The 18,861-nt window shown below is 31.3% G+C and overlaps 1 protein-coding gene, 1 long non-coding RNA gene and 2 pseudogenes across 2 annotated transcripts; all 4 read right to left on the bottom strand.

The window, feature by feature from the left end:
- Nucleotides 1-1,933: 1,933 nt before the first annotated feature.
- On the bottom strand, nucleotides 1,934-4,042 carry LOC146919680 (uncharacterized). Its single transcript, XR_015011581.1, has 2 exons — nucleotides 3,001-4,042; nucleotides 1,934-2,387 (listed from the first exon to the last, which is right to left on the bottom strand). It is a non-coding gene; the product is annotated as an uncharacterized LOC146919680 (long non-coding RNA).
- Nucleotides 4,043-4,971: 929 nt separating this feature from the next.
- On the bottom strand, nucleotides 4,972-6,230 carry LOC146919679 (LOB domain-containing protein 39-like). The gene is made up of 2 exons (XM_085713107.1): nucleotides 5,935-6,230; nucleotides 4,972-5,792 (listed from the first exon to the last, which is right to left on the bottom strand). Exons 1-2 carry the CDS (start codon nucleotides 6,116-6,118, stop codon nucleotides 5,281-5,283), a joined length of 696 nt encoding a protein of 231 aa, XP_085569233.1. The 5' UTR covers nucleotides 6,119-6,230; the 3' UTR covers nucleotides 4,972-5,280.
- Nucleotides 6,231-12,493: 6,263 nt separating this feature from the next.
- Nucleotides 12,494-15,519, bottom strand: LOC146919678 (uncharacterized; annotated as a pseudogene).
- Nucleotides 15,520-16,364: 845 nt separating this feature from the next.
- Nucleotides 16,365-18,737, bottom strand: LOC146919677 (uncharacterized; annotated as a pseudogene).
- Nucleotides 18,738-18,861: the final 124 nt, after the last annotated feature.

The following is an 18,861-nucleotide window of genomic DNA, read 5'->3' as shown; positions in this document are numbered from 1 at the left end:
ATAACGACTATAGTATCCTATAGGAACCGTCTTTATTTTCTATGCGCGCGCTTTATTTTTAAATGATATTTGAAAGTGATATTTACACCTAAGAGCTTACTAAGTCAAGAATTGGAGGGAGAAGAAAGTGTTTGAATTTTTATTTTATTTGAATTGAAGGAATTTTGATTCCTTGCCTACGTACCCAGTTAAGGGATCAAATCCACCGTAGTTCTCTTCTAAAAATATTTTTGTTTTTGTTGGTTGATTTTAAGTTTGAAAATTGGAATTTGAAGAATGAGGAAAAGAGGCCTCAAGGGCATAAGATTGGAAAAAGTGAGGTGGAATTAGTTATTTTGCAAAATGAAAGTCAAAGTATGATTAAAATTCATTAAGATTTTATTTAAGAAAAGAAAAGGAAAATTCAATGGGATTTGATCCCAAGGTTTATTTAGAAAATGATTTGAGTGATGTTGTTCATGGATGTGATTTTTGTGGAATTGAAGGTTTGTATTGATGAATATTTTGGATGAATCCTTGAATTTGGTAATGGATTTGTGGAGGTTTGAGGTTAATTGTGGTGGTTGTAGTTTGTTAGAGATGAAGGTTGTGGTGGTTATGGAGGTTTTGTGGTGAATTTTAATGGTGGATGTTGTTGATGATGATGGTGGAGGAAGAAGATTGTGGTGGTTAGAGAGAGGTTGAAGATGAAGTTGTGGTGGTAGAAGTTAGTTAGGGTGGTTAGAGGTGGTGGAAAGAGATTGTTATGGAGGTTGTTGTGGTGGAAAAAGTTGGTTATGGTGGTGATGGAGGGGCTTGCGATTTGGAGAAGAAAGAGGGAAAAGAAAATTGATTTTTTGTGATTTTTGTATATTTGTGAAAAATGATTAGTGTGTTGACTCTTTGACCATGGGACCCATTATATAGGTGATGTGTGAATTTTTGGACCAATAGGAGTAGGACATGTGGCGTAACTAACTTCTTGGACAAAAATGAATTACAATGCAATTTTAACAACTTGAGGACTAAAATGCAAAATTAACTAAAGTTGCATAAAAAAAGTAATTTTGAAAATTAACGTAAAGTGAAACGATTAAAAATAACAAAACGGACTAAAATGAACCAATTACTGAAATGAAGTACTTCAAAGTAACCTTTCTCCGTCAAAATTTCGTGTGAAATGACCAAAATGCCCTTAGGGACTAAAATGACTCAAAATGACTCAAATGCAATTTTAAAATAATTTTTTAACAGGGAATTAAAGCAAGAATTTATACAAGCAAATTAAAAGACTCAGAGACAATTTTTTAGGGATTAAAAGGAATTTTAACACAGGAAATGACTAAAATGCCCCTAGGGGCTAAACTGACTCAAAGACTTCAAATGTGATTTTTGAAATGGATTTTAACATGAAATTAAACAAAAATTCATTCAAACCAATTGAAAGGACTCAGGGACAACTTTTCAAAGATTGAAAGAAATTTTAACATAGGAAATGACTAAAATGCCCCTAGGGGCTAAACTGACTCAAAATGACTTCAAATGTAATTTTTTGAAATGGATTTTAACATGAGAGCGAAACAAGGACTTATACAAATCAAATGAAAAGACACAAACAATTTTCAAGGACTAAAATGAATTTGAATGCAGGAAATGACTAAAATACCCTTTTTCATGAATTTTGCAAATAACATTGAAATAAGATGCAGAGGAAGGTGCAATTGATCAACGACAAATTCAAATGACTTGAAATGCAAGAAAAGAAGAATTGAGCTAGTATTTTTAGGTCCAAAATTATGGTATAACATCTATTAGCCCTTGGAAGTTGGATTAATCATATTATAGATGGTCAGACAAATTCTTCGATAGATATTAAACATAACGTCAATGTATATTTCACATCGATAATACATGTTAGGGTTGTGGTTACTCATAGCCGAAAAATACATTTTAATTGTTAAAAAAATTAAAAATAAATTTTTCCATAAATAAATTAATATTTTGACTTCAAAAAATTAAATGTACAAAATATTGAATTCTTTAACATGTAAATGTTAACGTTTGTCAATATGTCATAAAAATATAAATAAAAAACAAGATTAGAGAGGAAATACTTCTTAATAGAGTGCCAACACTCGAAGCTGACGCAAACCATATAGCTTTTGCTTTGATAAAGACAAATGATGGACAGAGACAAAAGACAATCAACAGGTTTTATTGTAGCTCCTTGATTCCTAGTCTGTCGTTGTAGTTTGTACGCCTCCTTGTATCCTCCAAACGTCGCCTAACAAGTTATGCTTCCTTCTCCATTCAGCATTCCTAATCTCCGGTTAATCACTTTTTAATTTTTGAAAGACTTTGGTTATTCACTTGTTAGAATGCAGCAGCAACAACCATCAAGCATAATCCTATTAAATAAGTCAGCTATATGAATCAAACGACAACATAATGTTCTATCAAAAAATAAGACTTGTGCCAAAAAAAATTATGTTGTCTTATTGCTTGTTGTCAGCCCGCTTCCGAGCAAACATAGAACTATGTTTGTCTCTCATGGCTTGCTTATTCACCAATTTAATGCATGTTTGATATGACGGTGGGTTGAACACAACTAGGCATGGTAACAAAACTCATACCCGTGGTTACCCACCCGAACCAAACCCATTTTGACGGATTTTCCCGTTTTGACTAGGTTTTGGTATGGGTTTTCCCCGATTTCAAAACACGGGTATGAGACGGGTAATGGGTATATAGGTACCCACCCCGAACTCATACCCAAACTCGTCCCGAATGCAGAAAATTACTTTATATTGAAATGTCATGTTATTTTGTTTGATAATTGCCGTGTTATAAAAACTATCATCGATATTTAAAGGAGCAACTAAATCAATCGGTCTAACAAATGTTAAATAAGTATATTGCTGGATAATGCAATACAACATTTATCTAGGGGTTGCAAAAAAACTTATATATTTTATTAAAAAAAAATTATTCAATGCGGGGACAGGGATGAGACGGAGATACCCGAACCGTCGGAGACAGAGATGGGGTTCAATTTCTCATCCATATTAGGTATGTGTAGGGTAACAGGTAAGTATATTAGAGTCGAGTATGGGGACGGGGAACGTAAAACCCGTCCCCACCCCAATGCCATGCCTAAACACAACCACATATTAACATTGATATTTTTTTTTTTTAGTAAATATTCACGAAATTATGAAAGAAACTGAAAGAGAATGTTTTTGTTGAATTTTCTAAAATACTTTTAAGATGATTTTTTTTAAGAGAATTTTGAGATTTTAACTACCCAATTTTTAAAATAATACTTTGAAATTTGATTTTTTTCAATGTGACTTTAGAACATTTCAAAGGATGGATAATCTGATTTGCATTGAAGCCAGGTAGATTGTAGATAGTGGCAATGACACAGGAATGAGTCACAGGCAACTCCCACGTGCTCATTGTATATGGATGAGGTCAAACAAGTGTTTAGGCAATTAGGTGATTGAAAGTTGAAATTTCATCTCAAAGAAATGCTTTGATCTCTCTTGACAAAGAAAAAAGAAATGCTTTTTTGTTTTACCTAATTGAAATGTATCTACTTATTGAAAACAATTAGACATGATTTTTTCTTCAATACTTGTATTGTACTCTTAACACAAAAGGTTTTTTTTAACTTTATTGAAATATATCTATTTAACAAAAAACAATTACACCTGCTTTTTTATTCACCAATGCACACTACATATTTAAAAGTATTTTTTTTACCAAGGTTTGAACCTGAAATCTTACATATAGTATGCATTCTTCTTACCAATTGAGTTAAACTCACGAGACATATTTAAAAGTAAATACAACAAAATGTTTCACCAATTGTCCGAAAAAATATATAAAATAAAACTAACAAAAAAGAAACTGATAAAAAATAAAAAATTAATTCCAAAATTAAACTCAATTATTCGATTAATTTAACCTTAATTGAAGTTTATTAACAAGTTAAACTCAATCACTTTTAGTCAAATAAAAAAATAATCTAAACTCAGTTACTTAGTAACTATTTTTTATTTTTTTTTAGAAATGTATTTGGTAACTAAATTATTGCTATAGCCCATAGCTAATAATAATAATAATAATAATAATAATAATAATAATAATAATAATAATAATAATAATAATAATAATAATTTAAAAATAAGCTCAAGTTCATTAATTCTACTATAAACCAACTCCAAAATTTCTCTAAACACGTCACGTCTTCATCCAACTAGCTTATAAGTTAATCCAACAAGCTATAAGCTAGCTTTTTTGTGTTACCAAACACAGCCTTAGACATGATTTTTCTTCAATACTTGTATTGTACTCTTAACACAATTTTTTTTTAACTTTATTGAAATATATCTATTTAACAAAAAACAATTAGACCTGTTTTTTTATTCACCAATGCACACTACATATTTAAAAGTATTTTTTTTACGGAGGTTTGAATCTCAAACCTTACATATATTATGCATTGTCCTTACCAATTGAGTTAAGCTCACGAGACATATTTAAAAGTAATTTTGATACAACAAAATGTTCCACCAATTGACCGAAAAAATATATAAAATAAAACTAATAAAAAAGAAACTGATAAAAAATTAAGTCCAAAATAAAACTCAATTATTCAATTAATTTAACCTTAATTGAAGTTTATTAACAAGTTAAACTCTCCTTGAAAAAAAGTTAAACTCAATCACTTTTAGTCAAATAAAAAAAAAATCTAAACTCAGTTACTTAGTAACTATTTTTGTTTTTTTTTTTTTTTTGAGAAATGTACTTGGTAACTAAATTATTGCCATAGCCCATAGCTAATAATAATAATTTAAAAATAAATTCAAGTTCATTAATTCTACTAGAAACCAACTCCAAAATTTCTCAATACTACTGCTCTAATTTCCTTTTGATAAATAACTACTACTCTACCAAACTAGACTCTAACAAAAACAATAATAAAAGAACAGAAAAGAAAAATATGTTTCTTCTTAGGATTTAATTATTTAATATTCATGTCACACTTAAATAGTTCATTGTAACATGATTGATAGATCATAAAAAAGGAAAAATCATCACCGACGAACCCTCATCTTTCTCTCTGTTTAAACAAAAACCAGAGAAAAATCCTGTGGCGGTGTGTTACAAAATCTCACCGGATTTCATTGCCGATGAAGCAACACTAAAAAAAAGACAAAAATAGCGTGCGAGTAACCTCTTAATTGCACGATCCATAAACAAAAAACACGAATCTCATAAAGAAAATTAAAATTCTCAAACAAAAAGGTTGAGAACTTTGCGGTCTCCGTCGTGAACGTAGTTATCTCCTCCGATCCCACTTTCCAAGCACGTCACCGTCGTCACAGATTCCTCAGAATTCATCGACGGTGTTCCCGGCCGGCGAATTTCCCTCCGGAAACCGTTGGTCAACGCGTTCTGTGGCGTTAACCGGAGATTAAGATCAGTCGTCGCCGGAAGCTTCAAAACTTCACCACCTGATCGCTTGCGTTTACCACCAGAACTCATGAACCGGACTTTCTGGTTCGGATCTCGGATCTTCCGCGCGTCGTTGCACGTGACTTCTCCTTCAGATGAGTCATCAACGGTGGAAGTAAGAGCGTCTAAACCGAGAAACTCCGGTAAGGGTTTAAGGGTTCCGCCACCGAGCACCGTTTCAACCGCCGCTTGACACACGTGCCAGTTTCCTGTCCACAAAAGTCCGACAGCACCGTTAACGGGGTTCACGGTTCTTCCACACGCTTCAAACAACAAAGATTGAAACAAAGCTGCATAACATAAAAAGAAACCTTAGTTAGTTTAGTTCATCTAAAAGCTTATATCAAAGTGAGTTTGTCAGAATCATGTGACAAACTACTTAGAGTGAAAGTGTAACTGTGGAGTAAAAAAAAGAAGATAAAGATTATTTACCAGGTCTCTGTGGTGAAGGGACGTTAGAAATGAAAGACATAAGGTCAGCACGGCCGAAAAACTTGGCTACAAAGACAGTGGCATGACCTTGAGCTTCAGGGGTATCGATCCATTGAATACAAGGGCGTAATATACATGACTCACTACAACCCTTTCTAAGGACACGGCAACCGTTGCAACTCATACCTAGTTGGTTAAAAAACTTAAAAGCTAAGAGCACTAAATTTATAATTTTTCTTTATCTAGACTAGTTGCTAAATACACCTCACATGAGGAGAAGAGGAAGAGAAGAGAATGGAACTAGGGTGCAAGTGCAAATGGGGTATAAATAAACACTAGTTAGGAGAGAGGAAGAGGAAACTAGAGAACGAGACTGAGTGGGTGGTAGTGAGGTATGGTTAGGAGTTAACTAGGGTTAGGTTAGGTTAGTTTGGAGAGAGAGTGTGGGTGCGTGTGTCTGCGTGCAAAGCTTACTTTTCTTGCTTGTTGTATGGAAGGGTGAGATTCCAAGGACTTGGGCGTGAGCGGCTCCGTGTTTCCGCGGATGGATGTTCCTACACCGTTGGATTCTCTTTCTTTCAGCTTCGGTATTTGATGTGTGACTTTCCTTTTCGTCTTTGGGTATAATATTGTTTATTACTTCTTCGTCCTATAGTCACCATTTTATTTTAATTATTTTTTATTAGAGAATGTTAACCAGTATTCCCGGGGATTGGTTAAGCACCGAATAAAGTAAGTTTTTTATTAAAAACTAATGTAATTATTACTTAATAAAAGGTGACAGTTTATATTTTTAAGACAGAAAATTATATTTATAGATTACTTAACCAGTGTCCCGGGGGCACCGGTTAACAGGATCCTTTTTTAAAAAAGTGTATAAATTAAAGAAAAAGAAAAGCGATTTTATGTATCATTCTTAAAGTATTAATGCATTTATTATTATTTTAAATGTAAGATAAAATATATTAAATTGGAAGCGACGAAATTATTATCAATTAGAATGTATAATTGAAATGATAATTAATATTGTATTTTAATAAAAAAAATAAACAATATTATTTCATTTTAATTAATAGAGTATATCGATACAACATAAGTTCAAAATTATTAAAAATAAAAGATATTGTATATTAACAACTTATATTATCCAATTCAGTGACATAAAATGACAAGATGCATAAATTCATAAATATGACTATTCAAACGTCTGAAATACTCATAAATTCGAACATGTAAATTTGACGACGTAAAAAATCGTTAATTCGAATAAAATGAATGTCACAATAAGATTGAAGATAAAAACCATTGCACCATAATGGAAAAATAAAACAAACAATGTCGCATTAAGAACAATAAATCACAAAAAAAAAATTACAAAGAAAAACTTAATTTGTTAATCAGGTGCTTTTTTTACTAGCCATGTTTGATATGTGCAAGGATGACTAGTAAGGTACTAACACTCACCATGTTACCATTTAGAGTGTTTATAGGTTACCCTATCTGATCTCATATATAAGAAAATATTATTTTTATGTTCATTGAATAATTTAATGTATTTGATCTACATTTTAAAGCAGATACATTAATTATTCAATAAACTTAAACAAATAATATTTTCTTATATATGGGACTAGGGGGAGTATATATTACAAATATTCAAGCTACAAAGAACTTGAATATCACGCAAAGCTAGAGAGCTCGCAAGATGTACCAGCTTCTAAGAAAGATAGATCAAATATTACATTAGAAAAAATTGGAGCTCGTGATGCCTTATGTGGGCGGTGTACCTAGTATTGGATATAACTTCGAAGAAGCACAATTCTCTTCTTATTATATCTCTCTTATTTGAGGATAAATTAGTTCATTTGTTAATTTTGACTCATTCTTAGAGATGGGTTAATCTTTTCATCTTACGAAAATGTCACAAACTGATTTGGTACTATTTCTGTTAAGATTGGATTTGATTGGATCGTGAGCATGTTCCGAGAGACTAAGATCTTTAGCCAGTTAATTTTTATTTTAAATTACATTTTTGTTAAATTTAGTAAATTCTCCAAGATTTTTATTCTATACTGTATTTTTTCCGTAGTTTATATTAAGGTATTGTGAGTCAAAAATAGTGATTATTGTGTACATTAAAAGTTTGATTATATTAAAATAGACTAAATTTTTTAACAAAGGAGAGCATTGTACATTTTAAGATAAAAGAAGATAAAATATATTCTGAAGAGGAGAAAAGATGAAAATTTAACTCAGATCATCTTTCAAAGAAAGTAAGTGTCTAATTTTCTGTGATCTATTTTTCACACAAGGGAAGGAGAGTATTTTAACATAAGAAAAAGGTATTATAATTTAAACACATATTGGGAGGAGTAAATTAAGTGCAATTATTTACTTAAAAATTAATTTGTTTTCTCATTGGTTATTATTATATTTTTAATGGAAAATGGTTGATAGACTGGACATTTTAATCTTAATAGATGTAACCTTTGAGATAAAAAGGTATGTAGAGATTGATGTGATATAAAAAGGAAGATGAAGGTAGAAGCGGAACCAAAGGCCACGGTTCCCTCGATTTTTTTATAAAAAAAATGCTAGTATGCAATTTTTTTTGTCTATATATATACTTTTTGTGAATTTTAAACGATATTGCATAATGGTCTTTTTTGGCACTAATACTTGACTAGAATTCTTAACAACAACGAAAAAGAAAGCGAAGTTTTTTTCTAAAGTTTACAGAAGAAGCCTGATTAATCTTTAAATAGAATATCGATATACGATTCCACGTTGCAATGTCGTTTAATTTAGAAAGATTGAATCACTGTCTGCAATTTTGGTTGCGCACTTCCAACGATTGATTGGTCGTGATTTCATCCTAAATTCATCTTCATACACTTGTATTTTCTTCAATCAGCATTAAATACACTTGTATTTTTGTTGTTGATAGTATAAAAAAAACTAAAACATTATAGTTTGTAGTATAGTTTCTTGTGTCATCCTTGGAATAAGTTTCATAGAAAGATGTTAAAATAATTTTCATTGGTTATTAGTTATAGAGAAAACGAAAGAGAGAGTATAATGAATGCAATTTACATTTAATTTCTCTTTGGAAAAGATAATTTTTTGAAATAACATAATTAAATATGATAAAAGTTGGTATGTTTTGCTTATAATTTGGGACAAGAAAAATGAGTTTTCTTTTACTTATAATTTGGGACGGAGGGAATATATATATTCGAATTTCACTTTAGTTTCTTCATTTTCATGCAAGCCTCACTTTAGATACTTCAATCCTTCTTATCTTTCTTATATCCTTGAATTTTTTTGTAATTTTAAATATATCTTATAATTTCGTAAATATTGTGCGTTTTAACATTCATTTTTGTCACTAAATCACACCTTCAACTTGGTCTCACCTAAACCTAATTTGTGACTTCATCCCTAATAAGAATAGATATAGGAATAAAATAGAATGTCAAATAAATGCTGAAGCATATACGATGTATAAATATTAATTATGGTTTGTTTTGAAATTTTACACCCAAATGGTGTGTTTACAAAAGAGTACTATAAAGTCTTAAAAAAAAAAAATAGTACTATAGAGTATTGGTCAAAAAATTACTTTAAAAAAAAGCATTGCTCATAAAAGATACTACCTCCGTCCCAATTTAATTGACACAATTTTGTTTTTCACACATATTAAGAAAAATATATAAATAAAGGGGAAAGTGGAATATATTGTATTGGAAATGATAAAAGTAGTACTATTATTTAGTGTTATATTGTATTGGGAATGATGAAAGTTGTATTGAAAATTGAAATGGGTCAGTTACTTTACACTTTTTTTTAGAAAATGGGTCAGTTATTCCGGGACGGAGGGAGTATTTAAGAAAATAGGCTCGTGGTTACTTGCTATTACGACGACTTCGAATGGCGTGCACATGTACAGTACGACTCTTAAAAATATACCTAGTGCAAGGCTGTAAGGATGTGAATTAAAAATCTGGATTATAGAAGTGGAAGGGGACCTAATATATTGGGGTAGTATTTAATTTAAGTATTTAACGTTTGATCAGGAAAAAAAAGTATTTAATTAAAGGCACCAATGATTGAGGGCTTTGTGCATGCAATGCAGGATCAGGAAACACGAGCAGGAGTATTGTGTAACAACAATAAGATAAACAGGAAACACAATTTGTTAGCGTACGTAGCAGTCTGGACATTAAAGTTGCTATATAAGAAGAAAATCAAATTATTTAGTTTCTGATATGAATTGAGGTCAGGGCCGTGCTTACGAATCTGGAGGCTGGATTCTGTAAGTGAAAAGAGGTCCGTAATAAAATAAATATGTATTTTTTTTAAAGAACAATGTTCTATTTATTTTTTTTAAAAGATAAATATAAGTTCCTATTGAATCTGTATTAAGAATCTATGGTAGCATAGCTGGTCGGAAATCGAATCGGGGAAGAAGAAAAGGGAAGTCCGATGGAGGAGTGGTGGTGATGTACTGCGTCGTATGAGTATGAGAAGAGAGAAAGAAAATAAGGAAAGAAACACGGTGGTATCAGAGTTCTCATATAATGAATTTATTTTTAGTGGGGTAATACTTAGTAGTACTATTGCGCTATAATTTTTTTTATGCCCATACATTGGAGAGACCCAGTTCCATTGAACACTTTGTACACCCTTAGATATGGCCCTGATTGAGGTATGTTCTCTAACCATAGGAATTGTTGGACTACGATGGAGGACTGTGGTGACGGCTAAAACTGTTCGATATGATATTACACTACTACGTTTATGACTTTTAGTAACACTCACCTTCTAACATTTATAAAATGGGATAATAGTCACTTTGGCCCCTGAATGTGTAATGATTAGTCATTTTAGTCCTTCATTGTATCAAAATTTCAAAATAGTCCTTGATTGTGCATTATGTTAGTCAAAATAGTCCGTGACACTAAAATAACCTTTCAATGTTCACAATAACTCTTTTCATATATGGACTAAAATGACAATAAACATGTACTTATAAAGACTAATATGACAATAAGTAAGTAATATTGAAGGACCAATCTGACAATATTAATTAAACATTTTAATATCAATGACTATTTTGACTAACAGAATGCATAATCAGGGGCTATTTTGAAGTTTTGATACATTGAAGGACTATTTTGACTACTCATTACAATTTCAGGGACCAAAGTGACTATTACCTCTTATAAAATCGTTATTGATATGGGTAATTTTATAACATTTTTCAAAAAGTGTTCCAAACCCTGTACTAGCAACTCTCTTTTTTACTCGTTTATTTCTTTGACACGTACACCTCTTAATTATTATTATAAATAAAAATCAACATTTTATATTAATTTAATTAATAATTTTTGCTTATAATAGTAACTAAGTATACTTTTTTTAGTGAGGTATGTCTGCCCAAGCAATAGTACAATGTATAAACGACATTTGAGAAGTCCAATAATAAACTATCGAAGTGACTTCTTCCTCTAAGAAAAATAATTTAATACTCTCTCCGTTTTAAAATGAGTGTCGTTTTAGGTGTTTACACACATATTAAGAAATGCAATAATTAAGAGAAAGAGAATGGTTATTTACCAAATTATCCTTATTAATTATTGGTTAGTTTTAAAGTAGTGTGCAAAGTATTAACTGGAGTGTACAATTGAGAAGAAAAAGTTATTATTGCATTGGAAACTGAAAGCAACACTCATTTTGAAACAAATTTTTTTGGCTAAAGCGGCACTCATTTTGAAACGGGGGAGTATATGTGAGTAGTGGACTATATATCATATACTAGTATTTAGACCCGTGCGATGCACGGGAAGTTAGATATGACATTGATTAATAAATAAAGTAATAGTAAATGAAACAATAATAGTTGTAAGTGAGCATGAATTACCGTGTCCAAAATAAAACCAATAAAAACTTGAAGTAGTTTAGAATTCTCGTTATCACATTGGATAGACAAATAAAAATAACCAAATGCAACTACTAATATAAGTTTGTCTTGAGTAATAATATACAAATTTGTGGATAATAAAGTCGTATCAATTCTCAACAATTGAATCGGTAAAACTCAGTTTAGTGTCCATGACTTTTGCTGATTCCAAATTAAAAATTCATCATAAAGATGATGATCAACGTGGCATGAAATAAAATAAATTTGTATGATTATACACGATTATTTTAAATGGCATAAGGTATAAAGAGAAATACAATTTACATAACCATATAAAAAAGTATAAGAAAAATGCATAACATATTGTTAATTTGTGAAACAAATTTAGTTGATAAGTTTTGACTTTTTTATCAACAACAAAATTCTAAATATTATTTCTGACACACACACACACACACATATATATATATATATATATATATATATATATATATATATATATATATATATATATATATATATATATAGTTCGAAAGAAAGACATTATTAAATAAAAGTGCTTTGAAAAACATAGCTAGATGCACGCAGCAATAAACAAATAGAAAATATATACGAATATGTATATGTGTAAATTACCTATCTTAAATTCTGAAAGACTTCTTTGTAGACAACATTATTAGTTTTGTTGGAGCCACGTCCTTCGTCATCGCAAATCAGCATCTTCAGCCCAGCACCTGAAGTAACGTGTGAAAGAGCAACATATAACTGTCTGTGTGAAAATATGAGTTTTGGAAGATATATTCCAACATTTTTAAGAGATTGTCCTTGACTCTTATTGATAGTCATCGCAAATGAGACCATAATAGGAAACTGTTTACGTTGAAACGTGAAAGAAAGTTTTGTATCAGATGGAGATGGAGACAAAGTCAATCTTGGGATATATACCTTTTATCCAATACTATTTCCTGATATTATCTTTGCCTCAAGTACGAAATTCCCCATTTGCGTAATTATAAGGTGCGTACCATTGCATAATCCTAACAGTTGATCAATATTTCTCAATAACATAATTGGAACTCCAACCTTGAGATTTAACTCATGGTTTGGCAAACATGAAGATTTAACGGTGTTCAAAAATTCTGAAGTGCGAATCTGATCAGGACCGTTAATATTTTCATCCTGTGTAGACGGACTATCAGCACTTAAGTATGTTCTTTTCTCACCAGGAATCATCGATAAAATGTAATTGTTCAGTGAATCAACGATATCATTGGTAGGTGCTAAAATTGCCCTATCTTGAAAAAATGAAATATCACTCATATTCTCCAAAACTGATGGATATGTGCTATTAACAATTGAAGAAATTGGGTCACCTGAGTTCTTGATCAACATGTCATCTGGTATTTCAATTTCAGCTTCCCCATCATTGTTGTCTCCAATATTTCCATCTCCAACATTTAAAATCCAGTCAGAGAACTATTTGAGTTCGTTGACATCAGAACATGAAGATCCAGTTTGGAGCCTCATGTTTTTGGTTAATTTTAAGACTCGACAATGTTTCCAAAGGCGCGATGAATTAATGCTAGCATCAACAACATCATGTCTTGGTGCTCTTGGAATGACCAGAAGAATTTGCCTGAAATCACCACCCAAGACGATCACTTTTCCTCCAAAAGGAATATCCGCACTTCTAGGATTAGAGACACAAAGTATATCCCTAAAAGTCTTATCAACTGCTTCAAAGCAATGCCTATGAAGCATCAGAGCTTCATCCCAAATAATAAGTTTTGACTCAACGATTAGTTGCGCTAAAGGATCCTCTGGCTTGATAGGGCAAATTGAATTCTCGAATATTTGTATGGGTATGCCAAATCTAGAATATGTTGTCCTGCCACCTGGAATAAGTAATGCTGCTATCCCACTTGATGCTATCGTCAAAACAATTTCTCCTCTTGATCTAATTTCTGCAGATATCACTTTCCAAATGAAGGTTTTACCAGTTCCGCCATACCCATCAATGAAGAAAAAACCACCGTTGTTCGCATCCACATAACTCATGATTGTGTCGTATATGCTCCTTTGTTCTTCAGTCATTGTGGAAGTTAATTTTTTGTGCTCCAGAATTAGATCACAGTGATTATAATTAAGCTTGTGAGAAATAAGTTGATTGTAAGATTCAGGATTCAAAGGCATGTTCACTTGAGGCATGGTTTCAAATTTTTTTAGACTTTTGTTCCTTCTCCGCAACAATTTTTCTATCTCCACCAAAGTTAAATTTTTCAATTCATCTTCAGTCAAAACCAAATATGTTATATAAAGTGAAAACATAAGTTAAATATGATAATATTAAAATTCAATATTATAAATAATGAAGCAAAAGAAATAATGAGAATTGAATATACCTGGAATTTTCAGGTGCCTTCGTTGCCTATATAAAATGTCATCACTTAAATACCTCTAGGTATTTATCCAAACATAATCTGGACTTGGAATTTCATTTGACAGCAATAAAGTTGTAAATAAGATCCTTAGAAAACTACATGTTCCCCACTGAGCTGCTTCTTTAATTACATCAACATGATCTTTGTCATCATTTATAAACCCCTTGCATAGCAAGCATCCTTAAATGTCTTCAGGACAACATTGTTAACGGTCTTTATATCTTCAAAAGAAGTAGGACCTTTACAATAATTCAACAAAGTCCTCAAGTAATATAATTGACCACTACCAGGATGAACAAAATATATTCTTCCTATTTTAAATCCTCTTTTTCTTGGGTTCCAATGTTTTTTCTTTTCATTCCATACAAATTTGGAAGGAAATTCATTATATGTAAGTTCTCTTGCCATAGGATATTTTTTATTGGCATCCATCCATGCCAAAAATTTGGAATTTTTTGAGTTTTCTTTATCTAGAACATCATCAATTCTCTCATGATCATAAAAGGTAACATAATGTTCATTTTCCAAATGGAAAGGCAATCATTCAACTGATGGTTCTCTGTAACTAATGTGAAAAGCAAATAATATCCATGATGACTCACACGATGACAAATATCTGCAATCATAATATAACTTGATTTCGTCAACCAACTCATTATGTTCTTGATCAGGAGATCCTTTATAAAATGAAGCTGTTACACGGTCATGTCCTTTGTTGATATACTTGAACATGTATTTTATGGAACGGGATTGGTTACACCACTCAACATTTATGTGAGCATTGTATTTCATCAAAAGATGTTTATTATATGGGACAACGAATCCATTATGAACGAAAGCATTACCTTTTTTAATAACCCTTCCATCATCCCTCCTTCTATACACAGGATATCCATCTGCATCGACTGTGGTTTTATCGCAAAAAAATTTCCGAAAAAATTTCGTGCACTTCCCATTATCATCAATACATGGAGAATTCTTGTTTTGTATTCCGCAAGGACCATGGATCATAAAACTGGAAACAATTTTAAATAGCTCAGGTTCAACTTGTTCATCAGGTAGTTCAGCAAATATTATCTTGTCAACGCCATCAGGATTTGGATGTTTAAATTGAGGATGCAGGAAAATTAAGATGTGTGCATGAGGCAATCCACGTTTCTGAAACTCAATTGTGTATATCACTGTAAAATTGAAATAGAACACATCAATAATGTTTTCCATTCAATAATTTATAATACAAACATGTGCTAAAAAAATAAGAGAAAGGAAAATGCACTGTAAAGTATAAAGAATATAATAGGTCTTTAATTTAAAGAATATAGTTAAAAAAAACAAAAAAAAAAACATATGGGATTGGTGTTTATATTGCCAAATAAATAGATAAAATAGCACTACCAAAAAAATAGAGAAAATAGAAAACAAACTATGATGTCCATCAAACAAAAAACAAAATAAGATTATGAAAGGAAAAAAAAAACAAAAAAAACAAACTAAGATTATGGAAGGAAAAAAAAAACGTACTTAGTGGTGTATGACACAAATTTAACAAAAGTTTGTTCAATTGCTTAAATATATATTATTAAATAATTATGTGAAAGAAAAACAAAATAAAATTATGAAAGAAATAAAAAACAAAAAAAAAAAACAAACAAACTAAGATTATGGAAGAAAAAAAAAACGTATTTAGTAGTTTATGGCACAAATTTAGCGAAAGTTTGTTCAATTGCTTAAATATATATTAAATGATAATAATAATGAGATGTCAATATTAAAATGACAATATTAACCTCAAATTTTGGCTCCAAAAAGTTGTCTAAGAGACTTAAGACCTTTTATAAATAAGACTAGTATTTAGACCCGTGCGATGCACGGGAGGTTAGATATGACATTAATTAATAAATAAGGTAATCGTAAATGAAACAATAATAGTTGTAAGTGAGCATGAATTAACGTGTCCAAAATAAAACCAATAAAACCCTGAAGTAATTTAGAATTCTCATTATCACATTGGATAGACAAATAAAAATAACCAAATGCAACTACTAATATAAGTTTGTGTTGAGTAATAATATACAAATTTGTGGATAATAAAGACGTATCAATTCTCAACAATTGAATCGGTAAAACTCAGTTTTGTGTCCATGACTTTTGCTGATTCCAAATCAAAAATTCATCATAAAGATGATGATCAACCTGGCATGAAATAAAATAAATTTGTATGATTATGCACGATTATTTTAAATGGCATAAGGTATAAAGAGAAATACAAATTACATAACCATATAAAAAAGTATAAGAAAAATGCATAACATAATGTTAATTTGTGAAACAAATTTAGTTGATAAGTTTTGACTTTTTTGTCAACAACAAAATTCTAAATATTATTTTTTACACACGCGTGTGCGCCCACACACACACACACACACACACACATATATATATATAGTTCGGAAGAAAGGCATTATTTTAAATAAAAGTGTTTTGAAAAACATAGCTAGATGCACGCAACAATAAACAAATAAAAAATATATACGAATATGTATATGTGTAAATTACCTATCTTAAATTCTGAAAGACTTCTTTGTAGACAACATTATTAGTTTTGTTGGAGACACGTCCTTCGTCATCGCAAATCAGCACCATCAACCCAGCACGTGAAGTGACGCGTGAAAGAGCAACATATAACTGTCCGTGTGAAAATATGGGTTTTGGAAGATATATTCCAACATTTTTAAGAGATTGTCCTTGGCTCTTATTGATAGTCATCGCAAATGAGACCATAATAGGAAACTGTTTACGTTGAAACGTGAAAGGAAGTTTTGTATCAGATGGAGATGGAGACAAAGTCAATCTTGGGATATATACCTTTTGTCCAATATTGTTCCCTGATATTATCTTTGCCTCAAGTACAAAATTCCCCATTTGCATAATTATAAGGCGCGTACCATTGCATAATCCTAATGGTTGATCAATATTTCTCAATAACATAATTGGAACTCCAACCTGGAGATTTAACTCATGGTTTGGCAAACCTGAAGATTTGACGGTGTTCAAAAATTCTGGAGTGAGAATCTGATCAGGACCATTAATATTTTCATCCTGTGTAGACGGACTATCAGCACTTAAGTATGTTTTTTCTCACCAGGAATCATCGATAAAATGTAATTGTTCAGTGAATCATCAATATCATTGGTAGGTGCTAAAATTGCCCTATCTTGAAAAAATGAAATATCACTCATATTCTCCAAAAGTGATGGATATGTGCTATTAACAATTGAAGAAATTAGGTCACCTGAGTTCTTGATCAACATGTCATCTGGTATTTCAATTTTAGCTTCCCCATCATTGTTGTCTCTAATATTTCCATCTCCAACATTTAAAATCCAGTCAGCGAACTCTTTGAGTTCATTGACATCAGAACATGAAGAACCAGTTTGAAGCCTCATGTTTTTGGTCAATTTTAGGACTCGCCAATGTTTCCAAAGGCGCGATGAATTAATGCTAGCATCAACAACATCATGTCTTGGTGCTCTTGGAATGACCGGAAGAATTTGCCTGAAATCACCACCCAAGACAACCACTTTTCCTCCAAAAGGAATATCCGCACTTCCAAGATTAGAGTCACGAAGTATATCCCTAAAAGTCTTATCAACTGCTTCAAAGCAATGCCTATGAAGCATCAGAGCTTCATCCCAAATAATAAGTTTTGACTCAACGATTAGTTGCGCTAAAGGATCATCTGGCTTGATAGGGCAAGTCGAATTCTCGAATAAGTAATGTGTTGTCCTGCCACCTGGAATAAGTAATGCTGCTATCCCATTTGATGCTATCGTCAAAACAATTTCTCCTCTGGATCTAATTGCTGCAGATATCGCTCTCCAAATGAAGGTTTTACCGGTTCCGCCATACCCATCAATGAAGAAAAAAACCACCGATGTTCGCATCCACAAAACTCATGATTGTGTCGTATATGCTCCTTTCTTCTTCAGTCATTCTGGAAGTTAATTTTTTGTGCTCCAGAATTAGATCACGATGATTATAGTTAAGCTCGTTAGAAATAAGTTGATTGTAAGATTCAGGATTCAAAGGCATGTTCACTTGAGGCATGGTTTCAAAAAAAAATAGACTTTTGTTCCTTCTCCGCAACAATTTTTCTATCTCCACCAAAGTTAAATTTTTCAATTCATCTTCAGTCAAAACCAAATCTGTTATATAGAGTAAAAACATAAGTTAAATATGATAATAGTAAAATTCAATATTATAAACAATGAAGCAAAAGAAATAATGAGAATTGAATATACCTGGAATTTTCAGGTGTCTTCGTTGCCTATATAAAATGTCATCACTTAAATACTTTCAGGTATTTATCCAAACATAATCTGGACTTGGAATTTCATTTGACAGCAATAAAGTTGTAAATAAGATCCTTAGAAAACTACCTGTGCCCCACTGAGCTGCTTCTTTAATTACATCAATCTGCTCTTTGTCATCAAACAAAAAACAAATAAGATTATGAAAGAAAAAAAAACAAAAAAAAACAAACTAAGATTATGGAAGAAAAAA

The sequence above is a fragment of the Medicago sativa genome, chromosome 5 (assembly GCF_051527215.1).
Source record: "Medicago sativa cultivar Bolivia chromosome 5, Bolivia_mono, whole genome shotgun sequence".
NCBI lineage: Eukaryota > Viridiplantae > Streptophyta > Magnoliopsida > Fabales > Fabaceae > Medicago > Medicago sativa.
Note: the sequence above shows the minus strand (reverse complement) of the source record. Positions and strands in the feature narration are given on the sequence as shown.

Bases quoted from the DNA above. Each gene is read 5' to 3' on its own strand.
- LOC146919679 (XM_085713107.1), bottom strand. From the start codon at position 6,118: ATGAGTTGCAACGGTTGCCGTGTCCTTAGAAAGGGTTGTAGTGAGTCA. The intron at 5,793-5,934 runs GTAAATAATCTT...TATGTTATGCAG, and splicing joins CCCTTCACCACAGAGACCTG to CTTTGTTTCAATCTTTGTTG.